This window comes from Dermacentor andersoni, chromosome 1, assembly GCF_023375885.2.
Source record: "Dermacentor andersoni chromosome 1, qqDerAnde1_hic_scaffold, whole genome shotgun sequence".
In the NCBI taxonomy this organism is placed as follows: domain Eukaryota; kingdom Metazoa; phylum Arthropoda; class Arachnida; order Ixodida; family Ixodidae; genus Dermacentor; species Dermacentor andersoni.
The window spans coordinates 97510185-97526851 of record NC_092814.1 but is presented as its reverse complement, the minus strand read 5'-3'; the positions used below and the strand labels follow the sequence as shown (position 1 = coordinate 97526851).

Sequence of the window (16667 nt, the reverse complement as noted above, 5' to 3'; positions counted from 1 at the left end):
GCAATAATAAAGGTGCCTCTGTATAAAAGCATAGTATCCGTAAAACTTGAGGGTCAAAACACTGATGGACTTCTAACAATACATGACAACCATACGCCAATTTGGAACATACCTTACCAATTTGATATTTCCAACGCATATCAGATTCAAACCAAACACCTAGATACTTGTAGCGGCATGCTCTGTTCAACTGGACATTATTCAAAAATATAGACACGGTGTCACAATTCGTTTCCTTCCTCCTAGAATGAAGACTACAAAACTGGCTTTGCCGATGTTAAGTGTGAGGTGATTCTGCGTGAACAGTTTCGCGACACGACGGACTTCTTGATTTATTTTGCCCTGCAGTTCTTCAGTAGTGTCCCCAACAAATAATAAAGCCGTATCATCCGCGTATAATAAAATTTCAGAGCACGTTAACACCGAGGGAAGATCGTTAACGTATAGGGAGAAGAAGACGGGCCCAAGAACTGAGCCTTGCGGAACGCCCATCGAAACACTATGTGAGGCTGACATGAAGCTATTAATTACAACATACTGCTGCCACTCCGAGCGATAACTATTTATCAGATCTGATATTGTTCCCCTAAAACCATAAGTATACAGTTTATGCAGTAATATTATACGACTAGCCGTATGAAATGCTTTTTTTTTCCAAGTCCAGAAAAACAACGGCAATTTTATTATCATGTAATGCTGTATTATTCAATTGTTTAAGTGCAAGAACTGCAGATGTTGTGGATCTGTGAGGACGAAACCAATGCTGATTGGCACAGATAATATTATGTTTACCTAAAGATTCCTGCATGCGTGTACAAATTAGTTTGTCAAACCAAGTATTATGCTCAGAACAGATATTGGTCTATAGTTGCTGGGGGCAGAAAGACCTCCTTCCTTATAAATTGGTACTACCTTTGCTACTTCGAGGGCGTCAGGGTATTTTCCCGTTGTGACGGCGTTCCGGCTGAGTCAATTCATCGCTTTGAAGGGGTCATGCCAGCTTCCTGGCAACTCATCTCCACACCGTTCAGTACACGGATTTCATTTCTTTGGCACCGGAAAAGCGATGAGTAGTCATGCATAAGCTAGGAAAATCAAGTAAATAAAAGCTAGATAACAGCCGAGCCAAATAATGCTTACGCATTAGTGTACAATTCTCAGAAATATTGTAGCATTTTTTTAGTGAGACCCAACAAGTGAAGTGGGCGGTACCATAATTGTAAATAAACAATTATTTCTTGTGATGCAAGTTTACCTGAGATGTCCTTGTGTTTAAACATGCTTTTAAAGCATTTCAGATCATTTTACATAGTTTTTTAATGAGCCATTTCGGTACCATTTCTCGAATTAAAAAAAATGAGGCCTTAGTGCTTAAGAGGCATTTTGAAAACATTGACCTAGGTTCGCCAGCTAGGTCACTGTAAGTATTATTATTTGTTTTGAACACATATACACAATTAACAGGAAAGAGAAAACGAGGAGCAGGCTGGCAAAATGGCTAATGGTAGCCAACAGTATTGCGATCCAAAGGTTAAAAACACCTCCTCATTATATTATGGTATGTTATTGCTCTTTATTGCCCACTTTTACACACCCTGCGTTTCGGGCGCTCCTGATTCCTCGCGAACATTACTGTGCAGAAACAGGAGGATAGCCACGGTTTATGGCACATTGACGCTAGCGACGGGGGTATCGACGGGTGACGCTAGCGACGGGTCTTGGTCAAGCCCTTTTCAAGGGCTTGACCAAGACAAAACCACTTCTAGAGAGCTTGGCTCCCGCTTTTACCTTGTTCTCGTTTTGCTCATCGTCCTTTTTATATTGTTCTTTCTGTGTAAGCACTCCCATTCCTGGAATAGTTGTGTTAAAGGAGTAGTACGTAAAAATAAATAAATAAAGGGTGCTAAGTTCGTCCCATGGCAACACTCCTACCTTTAAGGTGTATAGTTGTTGAAAGTTCTTTTATCTTTTCGGCCGACTTTTTGTGGAAAGTAAGCATGAGCATAGCTAAGACAGACAACACAAAAACTGCACAAAAAGGAACTTTAAATAGCTCCGCTGTCAAGCTCTCGTGTCATATTTTTCAGTGCGCACCAGGTGGTCACAATTATAACACAGCCTGCAGCTACGACTTCCCTCATCACAGGCGTAGTCTGACCTCGCTGTCATGTACAACAAAATCTGTGCAGCCATAAAGGTAAATGTGTTAGTTGTGAGACAAACAAACACTCTTAAAGTCTAAAACATTTGAGATTGTACGAGCTTTTCTTCGCATTGCCTTTTCAGCCGAGCAAACGCGTTCCTCACTTGAGACGTTCTCGTATCAGTGGCCCTCAAACAGGGGTACGTGAAGGTATAGACGCGAAGTAGTTAACCTCCCTGAAGCCACTTGCTTATATGGCTGCATGAGGAGGCGAAATTGGGACACGTATGACCTACTCTGTACTCGCAACACGCGGATTTCGCATTTCCCGGAATCGGTGAAGGATCATGTTGTAACGCGACAGAAGCTCGCATCGTGCAATGGAAATAACGCTATGATAGTTTCTTTGATCATTCTTGCGTATGAATGAAACGAGCGTGACTCACGGCCGTGCCAGTGCCGGCACTCGCCTACTAGTAATCTTAACGACTACCACATCTAGTTTACACTAATGGCAATGGTTCCTCCTGCAGGTTCTACAACCAGTATCTGAAGTGCTATTCCCTCCTGATTCCTTGCTCCAGCCCGACCGACATAAAGTCAGCAATAATGAGGTTTTCACAAATACTGACGGAAGGCTACGAGGATAAGTGCAGGGGTGTCAACTTGACTGGTGAGCGGTGCCTCGGTGGCAGAGCTGAGCAAGCTATTCTTACTTTTATTCTGTGCGTTTATTTGTTCCTACGCTTGGTCTGATAGCAAAGACTGGCAAAGCTCAAGGAAAAAAGAAAATGAGCTCGACAGCCCCATAGCCTCTACCTGTCTCTCTCTGTCTCTCTCTCCTCTTCCTCCTTAAGTTATCACCACGGAAAAGGTTAGAATTTTCACAAGGGCAAATGTTCGAAGCAAAATAAAAATATTGGCAAAGACAGAAAGCAATAGCTCAAGGGAATAAATGAAAAATATTCGCCGGAAGGTATGCGACATTCAGTTGGACAATGCCACAAAAATGCTTAAGTCGTATTATAACTGCTCAAAAAAAAGGAAGACGGAAGAAAGAAAAGAAAGAGACGGAAGAAAGAAGAAAAACCCCCTTCTGTGTTTTGGCTGAACGTTAAAGAACCTCATGTGGTCAAAATTAATCAGGAGTCCCCTAATACGACGTGTCTAATAATCACATCGTGGTTTTGGCATGTAAAACCCCAAAATTTAATCTCATTTCATTTTAGGCACGTCGTAAATGTTGCCTTTTTCCGCCGACAAAGAACTGCTCTTAATATATGCTCCCTTTGGTAGTCAAAACTACCTGAAATGTTCGTTTTCCTATAAAGCAATAACGCAATGGAATAAATTTTCTTATGCTGAAGCTTTACAGCCTTCTCTGAATTTGCTTACACCTCTCAAATGGTGATGATTATGTTGTGGCACGTTTTGCTCGTTTTCCCGGATGCGTGTTGCTGCACTTATGCGCTATGGTTCTCTGACACTACTTGTTGTTCTTGCTCCTTTTTCCGAAAGAGTCGAAATCAGGTGGCCGTTATTTAAGATTGAGAAAATCCCCCTTCGAGATTGCAGTACGTACCTACAACAAAAAAAGAAAAAGGAAGAAAAAAGAAACACGTTAGGATAACGTATAGCAAGACGTCATTAGCGGTACGCTACTGTGTGTTATCTGATTGCAAAATTTAGCACCGAGATTCGTAATAAAACAAAACTTGGCCTAGTCAATGTTACAGTCATAGAAGGGAAAGAATCGCCCAAGTTTCTCTAGCGCTATCACAACGCACCCCTGTATTCAAAGTCAGGTTGGAATTCGCAATATGCGTGCCCCGGAAACTTTCTCGGTACCGTGTCCGCTACAGAAAAAATTCACTGACCATTACGATACACCCTAATGCGAATTTTGGGTGCAGCTCTATACGTGTTTTCACTTCGTGATATATTGGCTGGCGCGGACAATCCATCTCGTGCGGCACACTGCAAACGCAGCGAAGTGTGGCGCGACTGCCTCGCTAATTGGGAGATAGCGAGAGGCAGTGCGTGGGTGAGGCGTGGGCGTTATTCATAGCAGCCGCCGCACAGAGAATTCCGCTCATGCAGGGCTTTGTTTCCATATATGGCATCGGCTGACGCGCTTGTGGCATACCATCGGTGAACAGACGACTGCGCGCTACTCTGGCGCCATCTCTATGAGGTCGTCGCCGCAGAGCCCGTCTTGCGCGACTCTACGCTTTTCTTCTCACGCTTTCGCCATGCCCTCCTCCTCCGCTTTCGGCCTCGCGCTCTCTTCATTATCGCTGTCTTTCATGCCCCGCTGCGCTCCGCGTTTGCTCTTGTATCTTTCGATGTCCTCGTTCGCTCGGTTACGCCTAGGGCCGACACTGAAGGACGACGCTGAGGGACGCCGACCCTAAACGCAGGAACGGGCGCCTAAGAGCTACGCTCTAAAACAACGCTTTATGCAGGCGCACGTGCAGAAACACATTGTTTACTGAAATCGTATCTCTAGCTCGCCGTTTTAAATATTTTCCATATTTCGACAGCTACGCTTCCAAATAAACAAAACCAACAAGTCGGCAAGCGCGCCCCCTTCCATTCGTTTGTCAGACGGTGTTGCTATGAGTTATTTTCATAACAACAGCCAGTAGCCCGGAAGCAGGCGCTGCGTCGAGCGCTAATTGTTCTATTGCCACTTGTCAAGGCTGAAGAAATTGTTTGTTGTTGTTGTTTTAATTATCTTACTCGTGGAGGCGATTGCCTAGAGTTGTTCGTTTACGTGTCACGGCACTCCACAATCCACAGTATTGGACAAAGCAGAAGCAACAGTCAACAAAGCTTACATTTCTACTAAATATACGAAATAGATAAACTTAATGTAGAAATGATGATGACCAGGATTATACTTATATAGAATACTATATGAAAATCGACGGTTCTCACTCTACGTTTACATTCCATTCAATGTCTCAGCGAGAAAATACGTTAAAATTGTGCTTTAGGCACATTATCACTTGAAACAATAACTCGAATCACAACCCTTATCCCCCTCCACTTGTTCATAACCTTGAGCTTTAAGTGCGAAATTTCGCTATGCCACAGATAAGATATTCTCGTTAACCTGTGATAAAACGACATTAATAATGTAAGTCGTCGATATACCGAATAAAAAAGTTTGTCTCATGTAATGGGGCTAGCTCTCGAATATTTCGTGGTGGAAGATGAATTGTGCGCGCTTCAAGAACTAAACAACAAAAGGTTCCTTTTTTTTCACAGTTAGGAAAGACTTGCGTGTTCACCCAGCTTTAGCTTAGTTCCAGTGCGGCCCCGTGAAAAGGTGCAAGTGACTTGCAAAAGCGATGTTTCTTCTGACTACCCCCCATGGCAGCTCGGTATTTGTTCACTCAGTGTTTGACTGCTGAGCTCGAAGTCGCAGGTATGATTCCCGTTCACAGTGGCCGCGTGTCGATGGAGGCGAAATGCAAAAACGCTCGCGTACTTCGATTTAGGCGCAAGTTGAAGGGCCTAAGATGGTCAAAATTATTCTGTAGCACTCCGCTCTACGGCGTCTCTGAAAGCCTCATAGTTGTTTGAGACGCCAAACCACATGAATCTATCATTCTTCTAACTACTACAGTGAGATGAGTCATTGAAGCAAACGTTCAAGGCACGAGCTTCAATGCAGCATTGGCCCGCGGTGGGCCTGCTCGCCATCACACGTAACCAAAGCTTTCTTAGCGCTCAACATTGAATTCTTAGCGCTTGGTATTGAACTCTGGTTTGAGGATTTCAGTTTGCAAATATCCTTTTGTATTCGTTCTGCTCTATGCTTTTGGTAGATAATCAAATTGCCTTCGCTAAAGAAATTATTGCTCTTTTTTGCAGACACTTGTGACAAGTTGGTTTTGATAAAGAACTTCTTCTCTTGCGGTCTGACGTACTACCAGTCGTACAACGAGTTCGGCTCAACGTACCTTGTTAATCATCCACACATTTGCAAGTACGTCGCACGCGTCATGATTTTTGAGCCCGTTCAGACTCCTGTATGTGTCCATGTTTACAGGCTTTTGGAAGATTTTCACAACTGCAGCTATGAATCTGTATTCAAGAACAAACCGAACTGCAAGGAGACTGCGGCGTTGTTTGATAACATCAAGAAGGTCAGGGACTATGTGACCAAGGTGTTCAACCGCAAGCACAAATCAGATTGCAAAGCTCCTGCAGGTGACGTCCATTCGACCATTGTCTTACTCACATCATTTCTAATATCAATTCCTCGGTCGCCAACCGCGAGGGAACCGATAATTAATGCTACAAAATTCAAGTGCAAAGAACCATGACCACGAATGAGTAACACTTCGCTGCGTGTTTTCGTCACAGGTTGGAGGAACTTGTGGCGTGAAGGTGAATTCATCTTCTACCATGCCCCCCCCCCCCCCCGCCCCCCCCGCTTACGACAGGGACAAGCAAAATAATACAGGCTACAGTGGCGCTGTTGAAGATGAGTCATTAGCATCTGGCCCAATTTCCTATGCCAATAAGTGAAGGTTAACAGCCCGGCACTAATCCTTAAGTGTGTGCGAACATGTGGCGTTTTCGTGCGTGAATATAGTGCTATTTACGAAAGGCAGTGGTTTTCGCGTCAGCGCATGCAAGGCGCCCTATTAGGAACTATAGATTGCAAATTTTATCTACTTGGCGCCCGGTGGGCACCGGAGTTTTTCGTGTGGACCAAACCGCTACAGTATTTTGAGACGCTCTCGATGTCTAGCTGTCATCTGTTGGTGAAATATAAAAACGTACGGCGCCAAGCACGGAGTACGACAGCAGGTCTACGACTGACAGTGAGCAGTGTGTTGTCTTGTTCTTGTGTTACGCGTTTTGCCCTGCTCCCACGTATGTCCAAAAAACACGCTCTGGTTCGATTCTCATCTTTATTTCGCTGTATTTTCTGTGACTGCCCAGACAAGGACAAGCGGCGCGTCTACTTGGGACTGGAGCGGCAGACCACGTGCGATCAATTCAAGGCCATCAAGAAGCTCGTGCTGTGTGGCGTTACCTTCCACAGGATGCTTGTGTCTCTCGACAATGGAACGCATCTGAAGGAAAACCGAACAGAAGTCTGCCCGTAAGCCACCCGTGAAATACAAAGTTGTGCCATCGCCTGCACCACGGACACGGGATTTTTTAAAGATATACTTAGGGGAACGTTGCACTGGAGCAGAAGCTTTTAAATGCGCTCTGTGCAGTCAATTCATTTCAGTTCATTCCATTTATTCCACCTTGAAGGTCCGCAGGCATAAATTGGGAGGAGGGGGGGGGGGGGGGGAGGCGTCGTGAATACAGCAGTACATGTAGATTAGCAGGATTCACACTTTACAGCGCACCCCATGTAATTTTAGCGAAACTTTCACAATGCGCAAATGCCATGTAGCTGGACAGAACCAAAGTAATGTTGTGTGCCGTCACTTGGAGATACCCAAATTATTTTTTTGCATTCCTCCTAATTACATAATTAGCCTTAATTAGTTAAATAACTTCTCATATATTATCATTGCATGAAAAGTGTCAATGAGAAAAATGTAGAGCAACATGAGAAACTCCCGATCCAGCTTTCTGTTCCTCAATATGTGATATATAAAAGTGTTTTTACAAACATGAAAGCCCGCGAATGCACGAAAAAGTACCACGCGACCGGCCGCTTGCGGCACTGTGCGTGTATTCGCGGGCTTCTTTCACGTTCGGAAAAAACTTTACGTAGGACGTATCGAGCAAGGACGTATAAAGCTCTATCGGGAGTTCATGTTGCTCTACATTTTATCACTGACACATCGATAGGACCGAATAGTGTAGAGGTTGTATTAAGAAAAAACCAGCCAAAAAAAGACGGCACACAGGAAACATACAAGAAGACAGGAAGTGCCTCTTTCCTCTTTCGTCTTTTTCTGGCTGGTTTTTTCTAATCTACAATGCACCAACTAGCCCAACAACGTGCTTTAGTGTAAAGGTTCTTTCACTTTAATTATTCTTATTTATTATCATTCGTCCTGCCAAGTAGCGAATCTTGGGAATCGTAAGGGACACAAACTTCCTGCAAGCGTGTTTGTATCATCATTAGCCTATTTTATGTCCACTGCAGGTGGAAGGCTCTTGTCCTGCGCCAACCGATTCCAACTAGCGCCTACGAATTTCTTAATTTCATCACCCCACGTAGTCTTCTACCGTCCTCGATTGTGCTTCCATTCTCTTTGCACCCATTCTGTGACCCTAATGGATGGTCCACCGGTTATCTAACCTACGCATTACATGACCTGCCCAGCTTCATTTTTTCTCTTAATGCCAACTAGAATATCGGCTATCCCCGTTTGCTCTCTGATCCACACCGCTCTCTTCCTGTCTCTTAACGATACGCCTAACATTCTTCGTTCCATCGCTCTTTGCGCGGTCCTTAACTTTTTTCCGAGCTTATTGTCAGTGTCCAAGTTTCTGCCCCATATGTTAGCCCCGGTAGAATGCACTGATTGTACACCTTTCTTATATAATGGTAAGCTTCCAGTCAGTATCTGATGATGTCTGTCGTATGCGCTCCAACCTATTTTTGTTCTGTAAATTTGATTCTCATGATCAGTGATTGACCAAGGTAAACGTACTGCTTCACAGACTCTAGAGGCTGACTGGTGATCCTGAGCTCTTGCTACCTTATCCGGCTATTGATCATTATCTTTATCTTCTGCATATTAATCTTCAACCCCACTCTTACACTCTCTCTGTTAAGATCCTAAATCATTTGTTGTAACTCGTCCCCAGTGTTGCTGAACAGCACAATGTCATCCGCAAATGGAAGGTTGCTGACATATTCACCGTTGTTCCTCACTCCTAAGCCTTCCCAGTTTAATAGGTTGAGTACTTCTTCCAAGCACGCAGTAAATAGCATAACAGAGATTGTGTCTTTTTCTCTGACCCCTTTCTTTATAGGTATCTTCCTACTTTTCTGTAGCATGTTTGTGGAAGAAAGGGCATTCGTATATAATTAAAGGGTGAATGAATATTTTCATAATTAATATTTTACTTCAGAACTTTATGCCCACAAACATTGTCCGCATGGTCAAATAATACGCTGGACAAATGTAGTTTCGAAAGCTGGTGTGGTTGCAGACAAAATTGTGATAGCTTAATTCTGGGTGGCTTGTACAGGGCAATCCAAGTCTTTGAAGTAATTTTTCTAGGCAGCACAAAACGGAGGGAAATGGGGCTGTGAGATAGTTTGGCCAGCACGTATGGGCCGTGCTGCGGAGCACAAGAACCGTCGGTCAGAATTTTCAAGAAAGTGAACATAAACCACTATTCGATCTTACTACAGTCTCTATGCGACCGACTTTTCCCGTTTCGGTAACGCGTGCTGTGCGAGTTACCGCCCTGGGGTGCCTGATTTCGGCTCTAGTGAGGATAACATATGCAGGCCATTTATGTCTCGCAAGCAAACAAAATGAATCTATGCGAGAGCAGTAAGTTCTTTACGGAATTTTCAGCTACGTGCTAGTCTAACTGGCAGACCGTAATATCTCGCAAAAGCAAGGGGCACAGCATTCGATCCGTTGAAACTTTCTGTCGGCAACGTCGATTCCTAAGCTTGGGACTGCGTTTTCGTAGGGGTTAAACGTCTCTACAATTTTTTTTGCTATTAAAGTTAAATTCACCGAGTAGCTACATATTATCTCTTGTAAATACTCCAAGGAAATATTCTACTACACACAGCAGGGAATCTGAAAAATCGCTCTTACGGTTGTTTGTGCTTCTTGCGTGTCAATTGAATCGCCACTTCATTATTCTAATGTTACAAAACGCTCTTGAAACATTCTTCCGCGAGGAGGAAATCCATGAAGCGATGCCCTCTGATAGGTAAGAATTTTCGCAAATTCATTAAATAGTGTTGCATGAACGCATTAGGCCTGTATAGATGTGCGCAGACTGGGGGAATAACCGCCGGCGCTGCGACGTCATTTTGCGAATAGTACATGACTACGCATTACGCATCGAAATCACAGCAACGCATGTCTTCTTTTCTTCTTCTCTTCTTTTAAGGCTGGTGAAGGAAATGAAATACTGCATGTATTCAGCGACACACGACTCCGGCTGCTCAGATGCCCTTTTTCTCAACACTGAGATATCTGTTCTAAAGAAGCACTTGCTCATGGAGTTCGAAGACACATGCAATGCTCTACCCTCTAGTGAAGACCAGGAATTCAAGGTGTACCGTCAAGGTAAGAAATGCTCATACAAATCCATCCCTCTTATAGGTGAGTCTTCAAATTTAAGCTTCCAAATAGGGCCGTGCGAGTATTTTAGGCATTTCGAATCCGAATCGAACAGTCTTTGCTATTCGATTGAACAATTCACTGCTATAAATTGTAGAATGTTCGTGTTTGTTCGAATATAAGGGAGAACTACACTTAGTGGACACTCGGAGGAGAAATAAGAATGGCAACGAGGGCGAATTGCTTGGCTTCAGGATAGCCCACGGATACTGCAAAAAGACGCCAGCTACTCAGCGAACGCCATGAGCGGCGAACCCAATAACTTCCAGTCATTGACTAAGAACGACACTTATTTAGGCAGTGCGTGAGCTTCTATTTGTTGAGGCAAAGCATTCTTCAAGCGAAGGCTCCTTTGGCTTCGCTCAACGGGGTTTGCCGTGGATCGGTGCTGCTGCGGTTTCTCGCCAAGAAAGTAAAATGTTTGCTTATTGGTGCGTCAGGTATATGCGTCACGCTTTATGTCAGAACACGTTTAACGCAAGCTGTAGCTCATTCAAAAAATTCCGGCCGAACAGATATCCTGGCGAATGTCGGCGTTAATGCGATTAGCATTAAAGCAATGTAGCGACATACCGTATTGCTACCGCAGGCACACGAAGTGGCAATCTCGCTGCCAACCCCAATTCCAAATGATACCAGGACAAAGCCTATCTTGTTGCAATCATTGGACGCCAGTTGAAACTCCGTAATTATCCCTAGTATCCTGGCTGCGACTTCATTGCAGTGGCTCTCCATCAATCGGCCGCACTGGACGCGGTGGTGTCTGCTGCGGATGGGACGCTATGGCTTTAATATATTTAAGGCTACATACCCCTTATGTCACCTTGGCACATCCATTGCTTGAGATAGCAAAAAAATGGCACATACAAATATCACATACGCGGTGCCGTAGTTGTCTGCTCGGGCCCATACCCAGTGGCACATACTCAGTGACCCAAGTTGGCTACCGGTCCAGAGAGCAGCGAGCAGCAACTATACTATTCGGGTACATGCTCTGTGGCCCAAAACAGCAGCCACCACATGCCTGGCCCTAGCTAGTAGACAAGTGGGGTCACTGGGTGAAAGAAGTTAGCTACAAGCATACCGCAAAGTGGGCCAACTTCCCAAAGAATGCTCATCGAATTATAGATCACGTGCCCGATGATGGGATTTAAGCTAGGGTCCTCCAGCGCTGCAGCCCACTGCCTTACCCATTAGGCCACACACACAAGCATGCCACGAGAGAAAACCTTACTACATATTCTGTCGTTCAAGTTAGCGCTCTGAGACGTTCGGCAAGTCGGTCCTGCCGCCCAGAAGCGATCTGCTCGCCTCGTGTCATAGCGCGCCATTTTCCCCCATCCTTCCCTTGGGGCAGCTAGCACTTGGAGATGCGATGTTGCATTGCACCTTCTTCGGGATCGGCCTATAGGTCGGTGGCAGAAAGCGCGGCTTCGCATGTTGCGCGAACACTGCTGCGTCCGCGGACAGCTTTCTGTAGCAATGAAGGGAATCTAGGGAGACAAAAGCGCACACAAGTAAGAGCGCTCCTAAAAAAGTCCCGGATTTTCATGCGCGTTAGTTTAAGTTGTCCTACTTACAACCACACGCACAAAAAAAAAAAAGAAAACGCATGCGCAAATTAGTGTTAAATGTGTCTCATGTTTCTGCTTTTCTTTTTGTACACCATCGCATGTGGAAACTACGGTGATTCCTTCCGGTTTCTGTTATAAGAAACCAAAAGCCCTGTTAAACGCTGCGGGAATTTTCGGCGCTGCAATACGCGCGCAGAAGCTTCCCCAGCGCAGCTTTCCTTTCATTGTCATAGACATTTGTCCGCGAGTATGTACAGCAGAAGAGCGAGACATGCGCTTGTGACGATGTTCACGCACAGCCACGTGTCTTGGTGCCATGCCTCTGCTGGACTGCGAGGTGCAGCCGTGCATAAGCCGCAGATAACGCCGACGCTTTAACAACACGGGGGTTGAATAAAAAAAAACAAAAACAGAACGACAGGCATAGTATGGTGCAAGCCAGTACTTGAACAATCATCTTCGTTGGTTTTCTAAACATTACTTTTTTCTTTAATTTTTACAGATCTTATCGTGGTTGCATTTCGCTAAAATGGTGTGCAGCGTTGCAGTATTATACACCGCTCTTTCAAAAGAACACAGCACTGTACATGCATGTGGCGCTGTTCTCTTGTTTCATTGCTGTCATTGTCGAAGCGCACCAGATAACTGTAAGAACTAGTTTATGACTTACATGCTCCTCACTTTACAGGACGTCCAATTTTCTAAGATCACTGCATGCACATGTACAATGCTGTAAACAAGCCGTATTAACCAGACGCACTCCAAACTTTTTTTGTTTCACTGGCTTTAGAACTTAGAGAATATACGGCATTCGATTAAAGTTCGTATGTCATTTTTATCAAATATTTACATTCGATCTGATTCAGGATTTACCATTCAAACACCCCCTTTTCACAAAATAAGAAAGCACATCGAATAGGAAGGAGACGATACAGCAGCCAGGTGACGTTTATGCACGGCTGTATTATTTGGTAAGCAAGCCCAGCTGCACCGAGTTTATTAATAAACTAGAAAGTAGCAGGCATCTGCTGTCGAAGCTAGGCCCATTCTATCCGGCTACAATAATTTCAGTCAGATAACTTCATCAAGCAGGCGTACCGCGTGATCCGGAGCTCGCATGAGCCCGTGATGCAGGAAGGCGGGAGGGAGGTTAGCTGGCAATATTATCATCCGTAATGCACCATGGGTGGTTTGTCTGCAGCGTTGCTTGAATCGATTGGTTGGGTACAAATTTATCCAGCAGGATGGTCTATCGGGAAAATAGGTATGAAGGGCTTAACCAGGGTGAAAAAACTGAAAAGGAAAATCTAATCCAAAATATTTTTAGCTTGTCCACACCAACAAGTTGGGTTTATCAAAGCGGCGTTTTCGAATGGTGGAGTTGGGGGATGGGAGGGTAACTACTTAACCATATATGATGATTTCAAGTAGCTAACCTGACTCTCCCAAGCTACTGGGCTTGAGTCAACCACCAATGTGGCTTAGTGTATGGCGTTCTGCTGCTGAGCATGAGATCACGGATTCGAATCCGGGCCTCATTTGGATGGGGGTGAAATGCAAAACTGCTCGCATATTTCGAAGCAGTGTAAAGAGCTCCAGGAGGTCGCAATTAATCCGGAGCCCTCCAATGCGGCATCCTTCATAAATCACTGTGCAGTTCCAGGACCGCTGAGCCCCACAATCATTTTCTTTTTTTTCGTTAAACTGGATGTGAGTGACACGGGACTGGAAACAGTCTGCGATAAGTGAGTACGGCTGGAAGCAGTTGCTATGCATTGTTTCCATGTGCATCGTCCACTGCATAACAGTCGCACCTTTAACTTCTTAGTCGGTCCCGGTTAAAATGAAAAAAAAAGAGTTTTCGACCAATTGAAATCGAACAGAGAATTTCTGCATGGGTCTCTTTTTTTCACAATGAGGGAAACTCAGGATGAAGATTCACATTGGATGTATTCAAAATGCGCACTAGTTGAGGAAATACCGCGCGTCGCAGCAAGGTGTCTGATATAGTGCACTTCCTACTCTGACGGAATGCAAACGCCCCCGCCTATATGCGATGTCTCTCTTTTTGAAGCGTAACATTAGAACGTAAAACTCTGTAGGCCACCCCAACAACAAATACATCAACATTCATAGCAACAGACCAATGGTAATGATGTTCTTGCACGCGCTGTAGCCGAAATGGTACACATATGTCTCTATCCCTAATATATGCTAACAGCATATAGCGAAGCCGGTTGAAGAGCCCCGAGTAACGAGTCTACTAGCTTGCCATTGGAAGTAGGATGACTGGCTGGGCGATCATGCATGACATCTACACAGCGCAACAGCTCGTATATAGAGATATGATCCCCTTCTCATCTTTGTGTCTTCGTTGCATGTTGTGTAGTGCGAAGGTCATCTCTAAGAAATCTTCCTACACCCAGATGCAATTGTCCCATATAAAAATTTGTTGCACATTGCCTGAAGTGACACATAGTAAATGCACGCAACTTCGCCAGTTCAAGGGTTGCTGCCGAATAAATATTACCCTCCTGCGCGCCGTATTCGCTCGTCTGATCGCTTGTTATGTGGCTTTATTGAATTGCTCCTTCACAGCTCAGCTGATACAAAATACTCTTGAAAATGTAAAAATTATTGGCCGAGAAGAACCATGAAGCCACGGGATTAGTGTGCAAATCGAGATTAAACGTTAAGCGAAACATTCTACTCTTAAACCTTCACGTGGCTGTTTACAAAGTCAACCGTGAGGAGCAGGTGCTGAGTGTGTTGTCGTGCTGTAAAACGAGGCTAGTAGTAATGAATTTCGGGATGCACCATTGTTTGGAGCCTAATTTTGTCCCCTGTAACTTTCCGTCGTCGCAGCTTGCGAGCTCAAGGAATTTACCCAGGAATGGGAATCGTGTGACTCGGCAATGGAAGACGACATCAGCCTTTTCTATCGCAACGGCTCTGCCTTCCGGAAGACTCCCGTCAGCAACCGTGTGCGACGGAGACTTTGCACGTGAGCACGCCAGGCCTGTCTCGCGAGCGGCAGCCGAGATCTCGACCTTCCTTTGTTCTTAGCGGAATGATTTGTGTGCACGCGACCGGTGAATTCAAACCCAATGAATGGGAGCTGCAGGTCAAAAATAATGGTAGTCTTAAGCTCGTGGGAACGAATATCGGTCGCTCTACAACAGAAGTAACATCTCCTGCAAATTTGAGCGAAATTAGAGCGCGAAGAATAACGTTTCTTATATTTGCGCTACACATAGCGCCGGTATACCGGTTGCAGACCATAGGTGCGGTTGTGGGACGTGTTCGACGAATTACTTTAGCCAAGCTTATCTGTAGACCTAAATAAAAAGCCGACCTACTAGTGCGCTTGTGCAACTCCAACAGCGCTCGATCCACTGTGAAGTTGTCGTGATTCCCGCACTGCGCGCTATACTTTCCCATGTAAATGGCACAACTTTCTTTTTTCGTGCAGCCTAGGCTATAGTATTAAAAAAGTACTGTTTTTAATACGCCGCTATAATAAGCGCAATCTTGCACCATGTTCACTATGCCGACTATGGCTTTTGAGCGCCTCTAACATACACCGTGGACGCCGCTCGAACTGCACCCGCTGTCACCACTACAGAAACTGAAATGTTACAGCCATCGATATTGCCGTTGCAAATGCCCCGCCAACGCACATCTCGTAAAACGCACTAAGTGCAATTGCCGCGCCATTCCGCATCGTGAAAAATGCACTCACTTTCGTGGGAAGCATCAGTTTGGCAGTTCGCTCTCAGCATTATCGACATTAACGTTGCAGGGGCTCCAGGGGCGTTCCAAAACAGAGGCTCATGCTGGGGAAAAACTAGCCGCACATGACTGGAGTGCCATACCTCAATCAATAGAATTCGTGGTACCGAGTACCGAGTCTGTTTCTCGTTAAAACGACCATCAACACGAACCATTATCAGTCGCAGCCTGTTCGGAATCTTCCCCTTCTTTCCTGATGCCTTTGCTTGTAACGCATTGCGAGGTGATTTCTTTGCGCAGTGACCTCATCGGCTACCGCAAATGTCTGAACGACTCAGCTGACAAGCACCACTGCTCCGCGGTGGCACCTCAGGTCGCAGAGATGAGCAACGAGTTGTTCGACCGCCTGGGCCTTATCTACTGTTCCGACTGCAGTCGCAGGACGGGCGCCTGGGGCATGATGACGCTCGCCAGCGCAGCTGTCTGGCTCGCACACCTGTCGAGCCAATCGTGATCAAGCGGCGGTCTAGCCGAAGGGATTAAACAATATTAAACAGAGTCAAAATTAAAAGAAGGCTGGCCAAAGAAAAAAAATAGTGAAGCAAAACGAATGACTGGCCGGTTCTTGGCCGCTACAATTCCCATGACTTGTTTCTTGCTTGGTGACTGTACCTAGCACCTCTGCCAAGGTTTTTTCCAGAACTGCACTGGCGAATGTGGTGCAATACACACAGTATCCGAGGCAGCGGTCAGTGCCCTTACGTGGGCCAATCGGGAAGCTTGGCCGGCGTACTGGTGACCACCACTCACCACTGCAATCGGTGCGATAGAGAGGATAGTCGCGGCGATGGCCAGTCGCAGACGGTTGTGATCGGCGTGACGTGACGATCGCCCGTAACTCGTAAC

At 45.3% G+C, this 16667-nt stretch overlaps 1 protein-coding gene across 1 annotated transcript in view; it reads left to right on the top strand.

Annotated features, from left to right (window-relative positions):
* Nucleotides 1-16398, top strand: part of LOC126543287 (uncharacterized) — a 36710-nt gene extending 20312 nt beyond the window's left edge. Inside the window, exons 12-18 of the mRNA XM_050190417.2 lie at nucleotides 2677-2816; nucleotides 6026-6140; nucleotides 6204-6364; nucleotides 7106-7268; nucleotides 10223-10401; nucleotides 14895-15033; nucleotides 16062-16398. Coding sequence (XP_050046374.1) covers nucleotides 2677-2816; nucleotides 6026-6140; nucleotides 6204-6364; nucleotides 7106-7268; nucleotides 10223-10401; nucleotides 14895-15033; nucleotides 16062-16275 — 1111 coding nt within the window. The 3' untranslated portion in view covers nucleotides 16276-16398. The remainder of the gene's footprint in view (nucleotides 1-2676; nucleotides 2817-6025; nucleotides 6141-6203; nucleotides 6365-7105; nucleotides 7269-10222; nucleotides 10402-14894; nucleotides 15034-16061) is intronic.
* The last annotated feature ends 269 nt before the right edge of the window (nucleotides 16399-16667 follow it).